General features: G+C 37.7%; 1 protein-coding gene across 16 annotated transcripts in view; it reads right to left on the minus strand.

The window, feature by feature from the left end:
- The window catches only part of ABI2 (abl interactor 2), a 101,687-nt gene that overhangs the window by 6,641 nt on the left and 77,771 nt on the right, over positions 1-17,275 (minus strand). For 11 of the 16 annotated variants that reach the window (XR_004350707.1, XM_032637312.1, XM_032637325.1 and 8 more), the window contains exons 8-9: positions 8,929-9,012; positions 6,271-6,444 (exon numbers count right to left, since the gene is read on the minus strand). Coding sequence is in view for 15 of the 16 variants with exons in the window: in XM_032637312.1 (XP_032493203.1) it covers positions 6,271-6,444; positions 8,929-9,012 (258 nt within the window). In the remaining variant the exon portion in view is untranslated. The remainder of the gene's footprint in view (positions 1-6,270; positions 6,445-8,928; positions 9,013-17,275) is intronic. The other 5 variants (XM_032637320.1, XM_032637318.1, XM_032637327.1 and 2 more) reach the window with 1 other exon arrangement.

Genomic DNA, 17,275 nt, shown 5'->3' on the forward strand with positions numbered 1-17,275 from the left:
CATCAGATGACACATCATATAAAACATGATTTTTAAAGATAGAACATTATTTGATTTTTGGCAAATAACTCTGAAGGATTTAAAAGAACTGACAGTGCTGCATGAAAAATAATTCCATTTGCATCTACTTATTTATGTGAACAAGGTTTTCAGCACCACTGCCTCAGGTGAGGCCCTAATTCCCTTGCTTAGAAAGATACCCAACCTGGTCTTCCCAACTCCTATTTTTCTTTCTTTCTAATGCACACTACACTATTATCAAGTATCTTTTTTCAAAAATTAAAATCCAAATACATGGGAACTTAACATTAACCTATTTAAAATCTTCCACAATTTCCCTCTACTATCAGATTTTTTAAAAAGAAAAAAATTCAAAACACCTCAGCCTCCCATCATTATTTACAACTTACTTCCCTTCCTACACTCTTAGCTTGCCCACTCCCTCCCTACAACCCACCCAGGTCCCCCCCCCACTCCGCACAGGACATTACTCACCATGCCCTTTTGACTCAGAGGATTCCCTCTGACTGGATAGCCCTTCCTCTCTCTCTCCTCTGCCTGAGAAACTCATACTCATCATTCAAAGCACATCACATATACCATGTCCTCTGAGAAGCTTTCTGGACTCCCCAGACAGAATTAATGGCACTATTCATTTTCTGACAATCATTAATGGAGCATCCATTCTGATTTTTAGAGATACAAAAATGAATAAGACAAGGGACCGTCACAGTCTTGTGAGGACAGAAGTGTTATCTGATAAGTTACCATACACTGTTTATGCTTCTACCAAGAAGTTATGTCATTGAGCTAGAAAAACACAAGAACAGATAGCTTGATAGAAGAAAGGGAAATAAAACAGGCACCGACAAGTCAATTTGTCACAAATAATTTAACGCTAGTAAACGTTACAGCCAAGACTCAATTCCAGGTCTGTCAGAGTACAAGCTTAAGACAATGTTAAGAATGTAGGCTCAGGAGTTATGCCACCTAGTTCAGATCCCAGCTGTACCACTTATTACTTTACAGAACATACTTAACTTTCCTAAGCTGCTTTTTACTCAGCCGTATAATGGGTATTATAATAGTGCCAATACCTCAAACCATCGTTATATTAAACAAGGCAATGTACACACGATACAGGGCCGTGTGTAAACATTCTATATAAATGTTAGCTGCTTTTATTACCATTAATAACTATTATGATATATATATGATATATATATACACTCCTGTAACACAAACATCTTCTGTCATATTCTGTAACATAAATTATTTTGAACCTCAATTTCCTAGTTTGCAAAATGGGGAAACTAACTGCCTTACATATGTAATAAGTCTTGCATCATGCCAGGCACATAATAAATAAAAGAAAATATCTTTTCTCTACCCAAGTTAAATAAAGATACTTACATATACAAGTTATCTCCACTTGGCTAATAATCAAGGGTTAAGATAAACCTATGCAGTGGTTCTCAACCTTGGAACTTTAAAAAATTCTGATGCCTGCGTCCCATGTCCACAGATTCTGATTTAATAGATCTGGAAGTGCAGACATATTAAACATTCCCTAGGTGACTCTAATATGCAGACACAGTTGAGAACGAGGTCCTAAGTCTAAGATAGCAAAATAAGACATTAGGCAACAGGCTCAATATTTATGCACTCCAACAAAAAGCAATCAGTCATAAGCTGAACACGGTTATTTCTGTTTCTCCAGAAAGAGTAAGGAGGAGGTTATTTGATTTTCATGTTTTAAAAGATTTGAGCTTAACAGAGATTAACTTTGAAAAATATCTTAGGAAACAACTCAGGCATTTTCTTTTAAGCTTTAAAGAGTTATTTGGACTGAAAATAAACTTACTTTCCTCTCTTACAAATCTCTCCAGATTTTAACATGTTCACCGAAGAGGAGATTTTTAACAAGCAAATCTCTTCATTATGCTTTTTTCTTAAGGACTCACTGAGCTGGTTTTTCAGAGCTGAAAACTGTCATCACTTTGTCCAGGACAGTGTTAAAATCAGCTAAGGAATCTGTAAAACATGTCAATGTCCAAGGCCACTGGACACTGGTACCCTAGTGTACCTTGGGCTCTTTTTTTTTCTTTTCTTAAAGCAGCTTTATTAAGAAGTAATTTAGACACAAAACACAATCACTTAAGTTTATATTCAGTGAGTTTTCACATATGTATGCACCTGTATACATGACAAATGAACAACTTCCACCACAATCGTTACAATGGCCATTATCCCAAAGTTTCCTTATGCCCCGATGTAGCCACTATTGGTCCCCCCAAACCACTCATCTTCTAAATTTCATTTAGATGGAATCATAAAGTATGAGTCTTTTGTGTCTAGATTCTTTCATTAGCATAATGCTTGAGATCCATCGATATCGCTGTACGTACCAGTAGTTTATTCCTTTCCATTGCTGAACAGTATTCCATTGAATGGATGGATAGCCCACAATTAGCTTATCCATTCACCAGTTGAAAGACGTATAGGTTGCTTCCGGTCTTGGCTATTATGAATAAAGCAGCTATGAACAATCAAGTTCAAGTCTTTGTGTGAACATACATCTTCATTCCTCGTAAATAAACATCTAAGAAGGGACTGCCAGACCACCTGGTAAGTGTATATCTAACTTCATAAGAAACTGCCAACTGTTTTCCAAAGTGGCTGAAACGTTGCATTCTTACCAGCAATGTACACTGTACCAGCTCCTGTTTCACCACAGTTTCTCTGACACTTGGTATTATCAGTGTTTTTAATTGTAGCCATTCCAGAGGGTGTGTAGTGATAAGTAGTTTGGTTCATTGCAGCTTCACTTTGCATTTCCCTGACTAATAATGTTGAGTATCTTTCCATGTGCTTATTTGCAATTCATACATCTTTTTTGATGAAGTGTTTCCAAACTGTTTTTTTCTATAAGTTGTTTGTCGTCTCCTGAGTTATTTTGCAAATATTCTTCCCAGTCTATATGGCTTGCCTTGTCATTTTCTTAACACCATCGTTAAAAAAGAAAAGTTTAATTGAATGAAATTCAATTTATCATTTTTTCTTTTAAGCTTCATGTTTTTTAATGTGTTCTCTACAAAAAGTTTCCCCTAACCCCAGAACACACAGATTTTCTCCTATATTTTTCTCTAGAAGTTTCACAGTTTTACATTCACATCCAAATACATTTCGAGTTAATTTTTGTGTATGGTGAGGTAATAAGGGTAGAAGTTCATGTTTTGCATATGGATATCCAATTGTTAACAGCACTATTTTTGAAAACACTATCCTTTCCCCATTGAATTACCTTGCACTTTCGTCAAAAAGTATGTGTGGATCTTTTTCTGGATTCTTTTTTTTTTCTGGATTCTGATGTATATTTCTATACTTATACCACACTGTCCTGATTACTGTAGCTTTATACCAGAACTCTGAAATCAGGTAGTTTAAATCCTCCAACATTAGTCTTGTTTTTCAAAATTGTGTTGACTAAACTAGGTCTTCTGCATTTCCATTTAACTTTTAGAATCCCCTTGTCATTTTCTGTAAGAATGACTGCTGGAATTTTTATTGAGATTGCATTCAATTTATAGATCAATTTAGGAAAAACTGTCTCTTAACAATAATGATCAAAAAACATTATTTATTTCAATTTATTTAAGGCCTTTATTAATTTCTCTTAAGTTTTATAGTTTTCATCATACAGGTCCTGCATATATTTTATTAAATTTATCCCTGGGAATTCCCTGACGGTCCAGTGGTTAGGACTCTGAGCTCTCACTGCCAAGGGCCCAGGTTTGATCCCTGGTTGGGGAACTAAGATCACACAAGCCACGCACCACAGCCAAAAAAAAAAATTGATCCCTAAGTTTCCATATTTTTGATGTTATTACAAAAGGTATTATTTTGTAAATTTCAATCTCTAATTGTTTGTTGCTAGTATATAAAAATGCAATTAATTTTGCAGATCAACTTTGTAGCCTACCATCTTGCTAAATTCGCTTTTTAGTTCTAGCAGCTTTTTTGTAGATTCCTTAGGATTTTCTACATACAAGATAATATCTTCTGCAAATAAAGATTATTTGATATTGTTCCACATATCTGTTGCTGTGTTTTTGGTCTTGGTTTTTTTCTCTGTGCCTCATTTTGGATAGTTTCTAATGTCATATTGTCAAGGTTGCTGATCTTTTCTTCTAAGTGTCACTTCAGATACTATATTTTCAATCTCCAGAAATTCTATGTTTCTCTTTCTCTTTTTTAAGAAAATATATTCTGCTTCTCTCTCATGTGCATGTTTCCCTTTGCCTTCTTGGATATACGTGGCATTTATACTAGCTATACCCGTGTCTGGTAATTCCATCATCTTGGTCACTTCTGGGTCTGTTCCTACTGACTGGCTTTGCTTTTAGGTATGAGTTATATTTTCCTGACTTTTTACATGCCTTGTAATTTTTGATTGGATGCTGGTCACTATGAATTTTACTTTTTGGTGTACTGGATTTTGTTGACTCCTTTGCACAATGCTGGGTTTTGTCCTGGAACTCAGTTAAGTTACTTGAAATCATTTGGATGTTTTCAAAGTTTGCATTTTAACATTTGTTAGGGCAGTTCAGGGCAACCTATAATCTAGGGCAAATTTCGCCCCACAACTGAGGGGACACACTTTTGAGGCCTCTTCTCAATGCCTTGTGTATTACAGGGTCTTTCTGTTCTTGGTCGTTCGGGAACATGAACTATTCCCAGGCCTGTAATTTCCAAGACTTTTTCTGCCTACTCCTTTCTGATTGTTCTTTCTCTAATCTCAGGTAGTTTCTTCACATACGTGTACAGATCAGTACTCTGTCAAAGATTCAAGGAGACCCTTCTGCAGATACCCAGAGCTCTGTCCTTTGTCTTTGAGTAGTTTACCTGTTCTCCATGGTCTCCCAAAACTCTGTGATCTCTTATCTTCTCTACTCAGTGAGACTTCCAGGCTTATTTGGGTTCCACCTCCTTGCACTGGAAACTGCCTCTAGATAGCAAAGCTAGGACAATTAAGGGCTCACCGTGTTTGAGTTCCTTCTTTCTGGGACCATAGTCCACCAATGCTTGTTACCTAATGTCTGAAAACCATTATCTTTTATACTTTTTCCTGGATTCATTCATAATTGTTTTAGGAGGGAGGGTAAATCTGATTACTGTTGCTCTATCTTAGCCAGAAGCAGAAGTCCACTATTCGTTGATGTAAGCTCCCCAGGTGATTCTAATGTGCAGTCAGTTTTGAAACCCAGTGAGTTAGTAGCTTTAACTTTACAGAAAATTTCCTTCAAGACAGCACACATTTCTTCTGAGCTGACTAGTCCTGATGACGTTTGTAAGCCTGTGTCCCAAAAGTGTCATATGATGGTTACCTAATATATTCAGAGAAACTTTTCACCAAAAGAAATGCCAAACACCTACTCTGCAAAGAAACTGAAAAACCATATTCTTTGGAAGAAAATTTCATATGGAGATACTTAAACTGGAATATCTGATATAAGATGCCACAAAAGAATGCTTTAAGGACTTCCCTGGTAGTCCAGTGGTTAAGAATCTGCCTTCCAGTGCAGGGGACACAGGTTCGATCCCTGGTTGGAGAACTAAGATCCCACATGCCGCAGGGCAACTAAGCCCACGTGCTCTAGAGCCCACATGCCACAACTAGAAAGCCCACATGCCACAACTACTGAGCCTGCACGCCACAACCAGAGAGCCCGTGTGCCACAACTACTGAGCCCACATGCTCTGGAGCCTGCACGCCACAACTAAAGAGAAGCCCGCGCGCCACAACAAAGAGCCCGTGTGCCTCAATGAAAGATCCTGCACACCACAACGAATATCCTGCATACCACAACTAAGACCCGATGCAGCCAACGTGAATAAATATTTTTTTAAAAATGCTTCACAGCATGGGAGTAGGAATAACATAATTTGGAAAGACCATCCTCTTCCTGAGTCATTCCAGAAAAAAACCTATCTTTTCAAAATTTTTGCCTTATAGAAACCATTCATAAAAAGCATGTTCAACGGGAACAACATATAATCATCAATAAAAATCAGTCACAGGATTTTACCACTGTGACTTCCAAAATCATGAACCTTGTAAACTAAATTAATTAAAATATACAGGCTAATACAGGCCAAACTTTACTTATAAGTAAAAAATAAATAAGATTCTCTTCAGTACCAGCAAATTTCATTTCTACGTACATAGAGGTTTCTTCCCATCCTTCCAGATATCCCTCTGAAACTTACCCTTTTCCAAGTAAGACCTTGGAGCCCACGGTGGGTCCTCTTCAGCATAAGGATCACTATACTCAACCACAGCTGCCTCTTCCTCTTCGTAATCTTCTGGAGGAGGAGGTGGTGGTGGGGACTCATCAAAGACTGGTTCTTCCACAGGTGGTGGTGGAGGTGGTGCATCTGAAACTAAGAATGTATCAAGCTGATAACAAAACTACACATTATGCAAAGTTCAGTGTTTCCTATCCAAGCTTCTATGTTCATGGAGTATAAACCTAGACTTGAAAATAATAATCTTTCAAAAAATAAGTAGGCAAGAGAAGTGTTCCCACCAACTATACTGTTTCAAATCCCCAAGCTTGACTTTCTCCTCCCTTTGGGTTAGTGCTGATGGATGCTGAATAAAGTTTAGCCAAAATGATTACTATTTTTTACTTAAAATGTTCCAGTTACTCAGTTAGCACTTTATAATACATTATTTCATTTAATCTTTACCTTGGGAGGTGGTGTTTTTAATCCTCATTTATGGATGTGTAAACTGGCTTTCCAAGATTAAGTACTCCAACAGTAAGTGGAAGAGCAGGAATTTGAACTCCAATGCCTCTTATCTTAAAAGCTACACTATTATGGAATGAGATCAATTCAACAACTTTAAAGTCATGTTTCATTATTCATTCAAAAGCATCAACTGAAAGCCTACCATGGCCAGCTATGATGCTCAGCACTGGGAATACAGCAGTGAGCAAAAGTCATGGAGACATGGACAACCAAACTTGCATTTACAATTAAGCGCAGTAAGTGCTTTAAGTCATCATGGAAAACAGAGCAGTAGACCACATCTCTTATGTGGGTCAGGAAAGGCTTCCTGGAACCTGAAGGATGAGTAAGAGTTAATGGCCCGGGGTGGAGGTAGATATTTCATGTCAGATGTAAAGGAAAATAACAAATACAAAGCAGGAGCCCTTGAAAGAGCTGAGCAAAGTTCAGTAGAAAGAGGCATGAGGAAGCTGAACAGCACTAAGCAGAAAGGGCCTTGTAACAGTTTGAACTCTATCCAAAGAGCAATTCGAAGCCAGAGAAGGGTTTAAGAAGAATAACAGAATCACAGCTGCATTACTTAGCCCGGTATAACTGGTTCCAAATAATTCCAGACTTCTTCCAAACATCAAACTTAATATAGAGTAAATATCTGCTACCACAGAGTTATCTTCAAAGTAATGTACTTGAAAGCTATACAGATCATTCCAAAAGATAGGTATATATCTTTCCAAGGTGAGTGTTTTGAAGAGGACAACATTCATTTGAATGTATAAGTCCTGCTATGCCTGTAAAATCAGCCACGGCTCACCTCATATACAAAGTTTCTTATTTTTATACATTTTGTAGGTGAGAAAATGTATATGACTATGGAAAGAAATGAGAAAAGATCATCCTAAAAGGTAAATATTGCACACTGTGGTAAGTATTGGAGGTGCTCATCGGGGTACCTTCCAATAAACAGAGGTAAAATGGACTATTTTCAGAAATTAGCAAACAGAGATGCAAAGGCACCTGAAAGAGACACTGAGCCCTCAGGCCAATAAGACTGGATTATAACCAGTTAAAATACAAGAAAGAAATGTGTCGATACAAAGGGAGCATTTAGTCAGCTATGGAAGCACACAAGAAAGGAGGGACTCAAAAGTGTCTGCTCTGTGTCAGATGCTTTACTAAGTGCTGGAGAAATAGCCAGTGAAAAACAAGCAAAAATCCCTGCTCTCATAGAGCTTACATTCTAGTATTGGCAATGCCCATTTCCAAAGGAGCAGGAGTCCTAAGCAACAGAATGCAAATATTTCTACCCCACGGCTGAGGCCATCCCTGTTATGAGATGCCTGCATTAGGCTACATCAGCCTGATGACATTATCTCCTTCATTAGTGTAATTCCCCTAGTTCAGATTCCACACCCGTACAGCCTTATGATTGTGACATGGTTCCTATGTAGACTGCTCACAAGAAGAGAACTCATCTATCATACAGACTATGTTCACTGCTTTAGCAATTCCTCACTAAATACAGATACAGGCCTCCTGCTCTGTAGACATCAGTCTCCTCAGCTTCCTTAATGCTTCCCTAGGAGCAAACTCGACCTGTCAATACAATTAGTTATCTGATCCTGCATGATTCAACACCAGACCACAGGCCAGCTTAAATTCACTGCCAATCTATGAGGCCTCATGGGAGACAGACTGACAATTTGGTCCCCTGGGACCCACCATGGCATGGCCATTTTTACACCTGGAATCACAGGATTGGAAGAAGATTCTCAGGCCAGCCACAAAACCCTAAAACTCCAGTGACAGACCACTAATTGTCTGAGCAACCCAGAGAAAAGGGTGGGATATCCAGTGATTAAAGAGCACCTCCTCAATTAGATGTGATCTTTCTTTTTACATGTGCCTTATTTTATATTTATTTGTCTTATCTTCACTACCAGATTTTAAGTTGTTTGAAAGTAGAGAATTTCATCGTAATTATTTTACCATCCACACTAGCTGCTCATACAATGACTGTTCATAATATTCAAATATCTGAAGTATCAGTGAATGAATGACTATTCAGCCAATCATATATAAATGACATTTTATGCCTAGAATCTGATCTACAGCATAAAGAAGACATAAACTTACTATTTTCTTGGACTCTGGCCACAAATCCCATTAAAGGTAACTGAGGAGTTACCTGTAGGATGGAGGGAGGAGGAGCAAGAGATACTGCAAAAACAAAAAGGTGCGGAGGGTAAGGGGTAAGGGCAAGTTACATTAAACGGAAAGGGTAACACAATAAAACAAACATATAAGGAGGGAAACCGCTATGCATAAACATTTTACAAGCTATCTTAAGGATCCTCTTTTGAGGGATAACTCATTAACACACAAAACAAAGTATTAGGGAAGTTTTAAAAACTTACAACAGGAAGCATTTATCATATACAGATCTATTCTTACATACAATGGCAAATTATCTTTTCATGTCAATAGCATGTCTTCTCAAAAAAAGAATTTCTTCAGATTACCATGAATAACTTGGTTTTCTGAATTTTACCTTGAAGGTTATAAGTTTAAATGTTCATCAACACAAGGGAAAAAACCATTACATGCCAACATCCTAATTTTATACTTTTCATTACTTCATTAAACAGGCAAAATTAATTGGTTTTCAGCCATTGATTAAACAAATATTCACTGACTTCCCACTAAGGTGCAAGCACTCTGCTAAGAGACCAATATCGAAACCGTTCTCTTCGAGTCAGGTCTGTGTCTTTACAATTTCTCACAGTCCCAATTCATACCACCTATTCCAGGTACATTTTCTCCCTGAAGCTACAGAAAAATGCCAGCCTCATTCAAATCACTCCTCTCCCCCCAAAGCTGTCTTTCCCTTTTAAACACCTGGTACAGCGCCTAGCACTAGTGAGCCTTCAACAAACGTCTGACGTAGATAAATACATAAATAAGCCAGGTACATGCCAAACAACTTCCCAAGATTAACTCTACAGTAATGGTTTCCTTCGGAATGGGTATACAGTATGGTGTGCATCTTCTTATAAACACAGAACATCTTTATTAGCTTCAAATCACAGTGAAGACTAATAAAACTAAAAAGATGAGTAAGAGTCATTCTAGTTAGGAATGGAAGACAAAATAATAACCCTAACCCAACAACATCTGTAGCACTTCCCTGCAGGTGGTGGTGGTGATGGGTAGTGGAAGAGGCACTGGTGATGGTGTGGCGTCATGGTGGTGACGGAGAGGGCGGTCAGGGTTTGAGTAGGGGTGGGGCTACCCAGAAGTAACCTCTGAGCAGGTGCTTGAAGAAAAGGAGTTCGACAAGCAGACAGGCGTCAAGAAAGACAAGCCGAGAACCAAGTGAGGCAAAGGTTCTGAGGTATAAAATAGCATGACCAGCTCACAGAACCAGAAATATTTCCATATGGTTGGCATAAGATGCCCCAGAGAGAAAGTACAAAACCTGGAAAGATGAGCAGGTAGATATGCAATAGGTAAGAATCTTATATGTTAGGTGAAAGAGCGCTTAGTGGGAACACCTTGGACTTAAAGTCACCTAGCATCAAATCCCTGACTTGCTATTTTGCTGCTATTGGAACAGCAAGTTATTTTTTGAGCTTAATCCATAAATGTGAAATGAAAGAGGTAATGCAACCTACTTTACAGAGTAACTGCAAAGATTTAAAAAAAAACAAACATGTATGCAGAAAGTCTAACCCAGGGCCTGACACACAAAAATCAAGGCAATAGAAGTGGAAACAAAAGGAGAGAACTTAGTACAGTGTAGACAAAAAGAGTATTTGGTATCTAAGGATTCAGGAAGCCTATGAAGGAGAGAAACAGCTCAAGATGGTCTTAGATTTTTATCCTTCCTAACTATGAAGGTAGTGGTGCCATTAACCACATTAACCTTGGTGGGTAGTACAGGGAATGAAATGGGTTGGTGAATAGAAAAGTCAGGGAGAAATAATGAGATGTAGGAAAGTAACTTAAAACATAAATATGGAAGGCAACTGGAAAGTCTGGGTTGAATCTGTGAGAAAAATCAAGAGGTACAGAGGTGGCAGTAATCAGTAAAGATAACGGTTGTGCCATGGGTAAGTGCAGGCAGAACATGTACTTATAATGGGCAGACAAGAGTTAAGCAGATAATCCTGAAGAATATCTCAGATTTAAGGGACAGAGTCACATAACCCTAGAAATTGGTACCTTTCTTTAAAAGATACCTTGTGGTTATGTTTTTCCCTGAAGTCATACTTCTTGGTAGTAAACCCTTAAGCTGTGTGTCTGTGTCCCACTCTCAGAGGCTTGGAACAATTGCTGATATGTTCACAACACCCTGTGTTCCCAAACTTGGGGTAAGAAGACACAATGAACAGAGAAGGCAACAGAAACAAAGTAGATAAAACTGAGAGACAGCAGCAGACAGCAACTGCACTAGAAAAGTGGAATATAAGATGATGAAATGTCCCTCTTCTGTTAGCACCCATCCCAACCTCCCCTGTAACAGAAAAGCAGGAAATTTCCCACTTCAGTCATTGTTTCTCATCAAAAAAAAAAAAAAAAAGACCTTCTAGTACTCAGCTAAAAAAGAATGGTAAGGTACTTAACTTAGAACAGGGGTTTTGTAGGTAGGTTTAGTTTATTATTTTTTTAATGAATATATATATTTTTTTCTTTTCTTGTTTTGAAAGTGAAGGTCTGAAACTCTAGTGGTTTTTTAAGAAGCCTAACAGCAGCCCAGGTAAAAACCAGTCCCAGATCTTCCTTAAACAGAATTACATCATAACAAAACAAGTTAGATTTTTTTCAAAGCCAATCCAACGCATGTTTAAAAATTCAGTTCCAAATGGAGTTTACAAAGGTTGCCCCAAATTCTACTTTTTTTTGCCCTGGGCAAACTTTTTACATCACGGTCCAAATTAATTTAGTTACCACAGCATTTTCTTTCTGGTCATGGAGATTTCATCAGAAAACCTGTGAACCAGAAGATCCTACTTTAGACTAGATTTATCTTCCTCAGAGTTGAACTGAAAATGAACTATTTTAGGAGAATTGAAGCAGGACTGTGATGTGACGAACTGTTTGCAATAATCAGTTCTAGTCTGAGGTATCTCATGAACAGGCAAGAGCAGAAAGTAACTATCAATTTGTTTCCATGCTATTTAGCTAAGATGATTCCTCACAAGACAAAACCCTTTCCTTATAATCACCGAAACGTCTCCAAACTTAGATTCAGTAATATTACGTTCAAACTACACAATAATGAAGTTAACGTGAAGAGAAAGGCTCAAGAAGAGACTGGAGTTTATAGAGAGATCTTAAGTAGAACTATAAGGGCTATAGCTTACATTCACTCAGCAACACGGAGGTATACAAACTGTAAAAGGCTCTGCAAGCAGAGGATGAGTCTGTGCTGATGAAATATACAGACTTCCTAAGTATGACCTTCCTGGTTATTTACAAAATCCTGGAGCATCTTCTTTGAGGTTAAAATGTACAAAGAGTTTTGAAGAAAAATTAGGCTTTTTTTTTTTTTTACTGCTTTATAAATACTCTAAGAAAATTAGACAAAATAACCACTCTAAATACTATTTCTAAAACCATGAAAGATATCACCTTTAGAGGCCATACATTTGACAGCCCATTCAAGTTTAGTTGCAAATATTTTACATTCCAGTGAGGGAAATAATTTAAGCAATTTATTTTAAGAGTGAAATATTTTCTAAACATGGATAGTAACTTAGAACAAGGAGTATTTAAAAGTGAACCTAACTAATCATACTCAGTAAGGGAAGCTTTTTTGATGGAAAAGAATAGGGTTACCAAATAATTATCACTCCTGTAGTCTCAGAAGGGTTAAAAGAATTGGGCCATTTTTCTTATTCCTTTTCAAGTGAAAAAAAAAACATCGTTTGACATTATGCCGAGAAAAAGTAGCAAATTAATCCACACAGTTTAAAAACATAACTTGTGTTTAATAATCGATGTAAAGGGTCTATTTGGTTTACTTGGTCATCTGAGAATATACTTAAACTTTTGGGGTTTTTCTAGTTTTGTTCTCCCTAGAGTAAATATTCACTAACAAAAGCTAAAGACTGCCTAAAATGAGGACTCGAAAATAGCTTCTTGATTGCTCTCTATTTATACTTTGCTAAAGCCCCACCACATATGTATTCTTCTGGAGATTTATGGTAATGTTGTAAGTTAACTATCATTTAAAGAATATGCGTTATGGCTTTTCTTTTACAGTATCACCAACCCAACATTGTTTTCCCACTGTTTCTTTTTAGTTGTTTTTAATATCATTCAGGGAAGCCTGATATCTTCCCTGTGTAAAACACCATACTCATTCAGAAATTCCTCTTTCTCACACAACTATATACACTCACACTGCTTGGAACCAACATTCCACTTTATGAATTAGATTTTTTTAGTCTTTGTTGTAAGAAAATATGAGTAGTAGGGGGCTTCCCTGGTGGCGCAGTGGTTGGGAGTCCGCCTGCTGATGAGGGGGGCGCGGGTTTGGGCCCTGATCCGGGAGGATCCCACATGCTGCGGAGTGGCTGGGCTCGTGCACCACAGCTGCCGAACCTGTGCTCTGGAGCCCGTGGGCCACAACTACTGGGCCTGTGAGCCTGGAGCCCATGCTCTGCAGGGAGGGGGGCCACCACGGTCAGAGGCCCGCGCACCGCAACAGGGAGTGGCCCCCGCTCCCCGCAACTAGAGAAGGACCGCGCGGTGGCGAAGACCCAATGCAGCCAGGGATAAATAAATAAATTTAAAAAAAAAAAGAAAAAGAAAATATGAGTAGTAAAATGTAAGATATCTTTTACCAAAGGCCTTAGTACTTAAACACCACATTACTGATTCCTTACTGTTAAGGACTGAATGTTTGTATCCCCCCAAAATTCATATGAAATCCTAACCTCCAATGTGATGGTATTAGAAGGTGGGGCCTTTGGGAGGTGATTAGCTCATGAGGATGGAGCCCGAATGAATGGAATTAGTGCCCTTATAAAAGAACTCCAGAGACCAAATTAAACTTAAAAGCTTTTGCACAGCAAAGAAAACCATAAACAAAACAAAAAGACAACCTACTAAGTGGGAGAAAATATTTGCAAATGATATGACCAATAAGGAATTAATATCCAACACATATAAACAGCTCATACAACTCGACATCAAAAAAACAACCCGATTAAAAAATGGACAGAAGAACTGAAAGGACATTTTTCAAAAGAGGAAATGAAGATGGCCAACAGACACATGAAATGATGCTCAACATCGCTAATCATCAGGGAAATAAAAATCAAGACCACAATGAGATATCATCTCACACCTGTCAGAATGGCTGTCATCAAAAAGAACACAAATAACAAATGCTGGTGAGTATGTGGAGAAAAGGGAACCCTTGCACACTGTTGGTGGGGATGTAAATTGGTGCAGCCACTGTGGAAAACAGTACTGAGGTTTCTCAAAAAACTAAAAACAGAACCACCATATGACCCAGCAATTCCACTCATGGGTATATATCTGAAAAACCCCCCAACAATTTGAAAAGATACATGCACCCCAAAGTTCACAGAAGCATTATTTACAATTGCCAAGATATGGAAACAACCTAAGTGTTCATCAACAGATGAATGGATTAAGAGGATGTACACACACACACTGTAATACTACTCAGTCATAAAAAAGAACGAAATTTTGCCATTTGCAGCAACATGGATGTACTTGGAGGGCATGATGCTAAGTGAAATAAGTCACACAGAGAAAGACAAATACTGTATGATATCACTTATATGTGGAACCTAAAAAATACAACAAACTAGTGAATATAACAAAAAAGAAGCAGGCTCACAGTATACGTATAGAGAACAAACTAGTGGTTACCAGTGAAGGGGGGCAATATGGGGCGGGGGGAGTAGGAGGCATAAACTACTGGGTGAAAGACAGGCTCAAGGATGCACAATATTATGCAACATGGGGAACAGAGCCAATATTTTGTAATAATTGTAAAATGGAAAGTAACCTTTAAAAATTATATTTAAAATTTTTTTAAAAGGCATTGCCAAACAAACAAACCATGGAGAGTTTTCTCTCTTTTTCCACCATGTGAGGACACAACAAGACAGCAGTCTACAACCTCAGGAGGGTTCTCACCAGAACTCAACCATGCTGGCACGCTGATCTCTGACTTTCAGCCTCCAGAACTGTGAGAAATAAATCTCTACTGTTTATAAGCTACCCAGTCTATGGTACTTTGTTATAGCAGCCCAAACTAAAACACTTACCAAACTAGGTTAATGTATGTAAATGTACATGTACAAATACATATGTATATTCTTCTTTACCACCAAGGTGCTTCATATTTATATTGAAAGTAAAAGCTGTTAAAACTTGTGATTAGCCCTATCTGTTTCAAGGACACTCCTTGCCGACGACAAGATGAATGATAAACTAGTATTCCTATTTCTTTGGCTGGATTAGATTAAGAAACAATGAGAACCAAATAGCATTCATTTTATGTTCTGAATGAAGTGTTCCTTTCATTAACTTGCTTCTGAAATAATCTCATTAGAAAACAGTTATTGTGCTCTTAGGACTTGGCACTACACACCGGGTGCTCCATATTTTAATTCCTATGTTATAACGTCATTTCAAACTCAAACCAAATATAGTAGCAGTGCTGTTAGATTTACATCTCACAGAAAACCTCACTGAATTTACAGTCACATGAATCCCAGCCTGTCAGCTGACTTCCTCAGAAGCACAAATCCATGTCAAGCCTCCAGCTGCAAAAAGTATGCTCATAAAACACAAATCTGGGATCACTGTTAAACCAGGGAATTAGCTACTTGAGAAAGCACAACAAATTTTCTCATTTTAAATATGAAAAAACAAGGACCACTGTAAGACCAGTGGTAATAATACAAGAGACTTACATAATAATCTAATGCAAATAAAATGAAAGTGCATCTAACAGCCTTCGAATACTGGCTTACAAAGCATTAAGTGTTGCAAGAAGAACTTTTCAAAGAACATAATTTAGTTAAAATTTTTTTTTAGTTTAGAAAAAAGCACTCTGATTATTCAACTAAGTTGTAGCCAGCCTCTTTAAACAGTTACCAAATCCCCGGAGAAGAAAGGCAGAACTTAATTGAGAGAAGTACATGAAAACAAACAAACGAAATTGCCTCACACATTATGCTGAAAGCTCAACAATGGAATATTACTCAGCCATAAAAAGAAATGAAATTGAGCTATTTGTAATGAGGTGGATGGACCTAGAGTCTGTCATACAGAGTGAAGTAAGTCAGAAAGAGAAAGACAAATACCGTATGCTAACACATATATATGGAATTTAAGGAAAAAAAAATGTCATGAAGAACCTAGGGGTAAGACAGGAATAAAGACACAGACCTACTAGAGAATGGACTTGAGGATATGGGGAGGGGGAAGGGTAAGCTGTGACAAAGCGAGAGAGAGGCATGGACATACATACACTACCAAACGTAAAATAGACAGCTAATGGGAAGCAGCCGCATAGCACAGGGAGATCAGCTTGGTGCTTTGTGACCACCTAGAGGGGTGGGATAGGGAGGGTGGGAGACGCAAGAGGGAAGAGATATGGGAACATATGTATATGTATAACTGATTCATTTTGTTATAAAGCAGAAACTAAGACACCATTGTAAAGCAATTATACTCCAATAAAGATGTTAAAAAAAAAACTCAATTCACTTTATACTTCCCATGAGTGTGAAAAATACTTTCATTAACATCATTCCTTAGAGTAGGTTATTTTTCTACTTTAACATATACTTTCACGTATGTTAAAATCAGACTTACAAAGAAGTATTAAAATATGTACTTAAAACACATTTAAATAGCCTTCAAATAAATTCCACCAAGAGGTGGAATTTTTAATCAGGGTTCTCATAAGACCAGTATTTTGGTATGTACATGGATACAGCATGAAATACCCTTGTATATACTTTCTGAATATCATGTACACTTGGTCCCAAGCTGTAACAGTAAAGCACCTCTCAGCTCCATTACAGAATTTTGGACTGACACCATTCTTTCAAAACTCTATTTAAGGGTAAGGAAGGGCATAAGGGTCATAAGAAATAATTGTCAAGACTTCCAAGAGGGTCAGGGAGAGAGCTTATCTTCAGCAGCGCTATGAACAGGCCATATCTAACAAATTAAAATTTAAAAATAAAATATTCATTTAAGTACAAAATAGCACCTGTACAAATATGGGTTTGGAACACATGATTTAAAAGTAGAACGTGAGAAAAGACAGGCGTATTTGTCAAAATGGAGCTCAAAATGAGTCAAAAAGAATGGCACACCCAAAATCATTAAGTGTGGTCAAAGACAGCAGTGAGATAGATAGATATATGTATAACTGAATCACTTTAGTGTACATCTGAAACCAACACAACATTGTAAATCA

Source organism: Phocoena sinus, chromosome 7 (assembly GCF_008692025.1).
Source record: "Phocoena sinus isolate mPhoSin1 chromosome 7, mPhoSin1.pri, whole genome shotgun sequence".
Classification (NCBI taxonomy): domain Eukaryota; kingdom Metazoa; phylum Chordata; class Mammalia; order Artiodactyla; family Phocoenidae; genus Phocoena; species Phocoena sinus.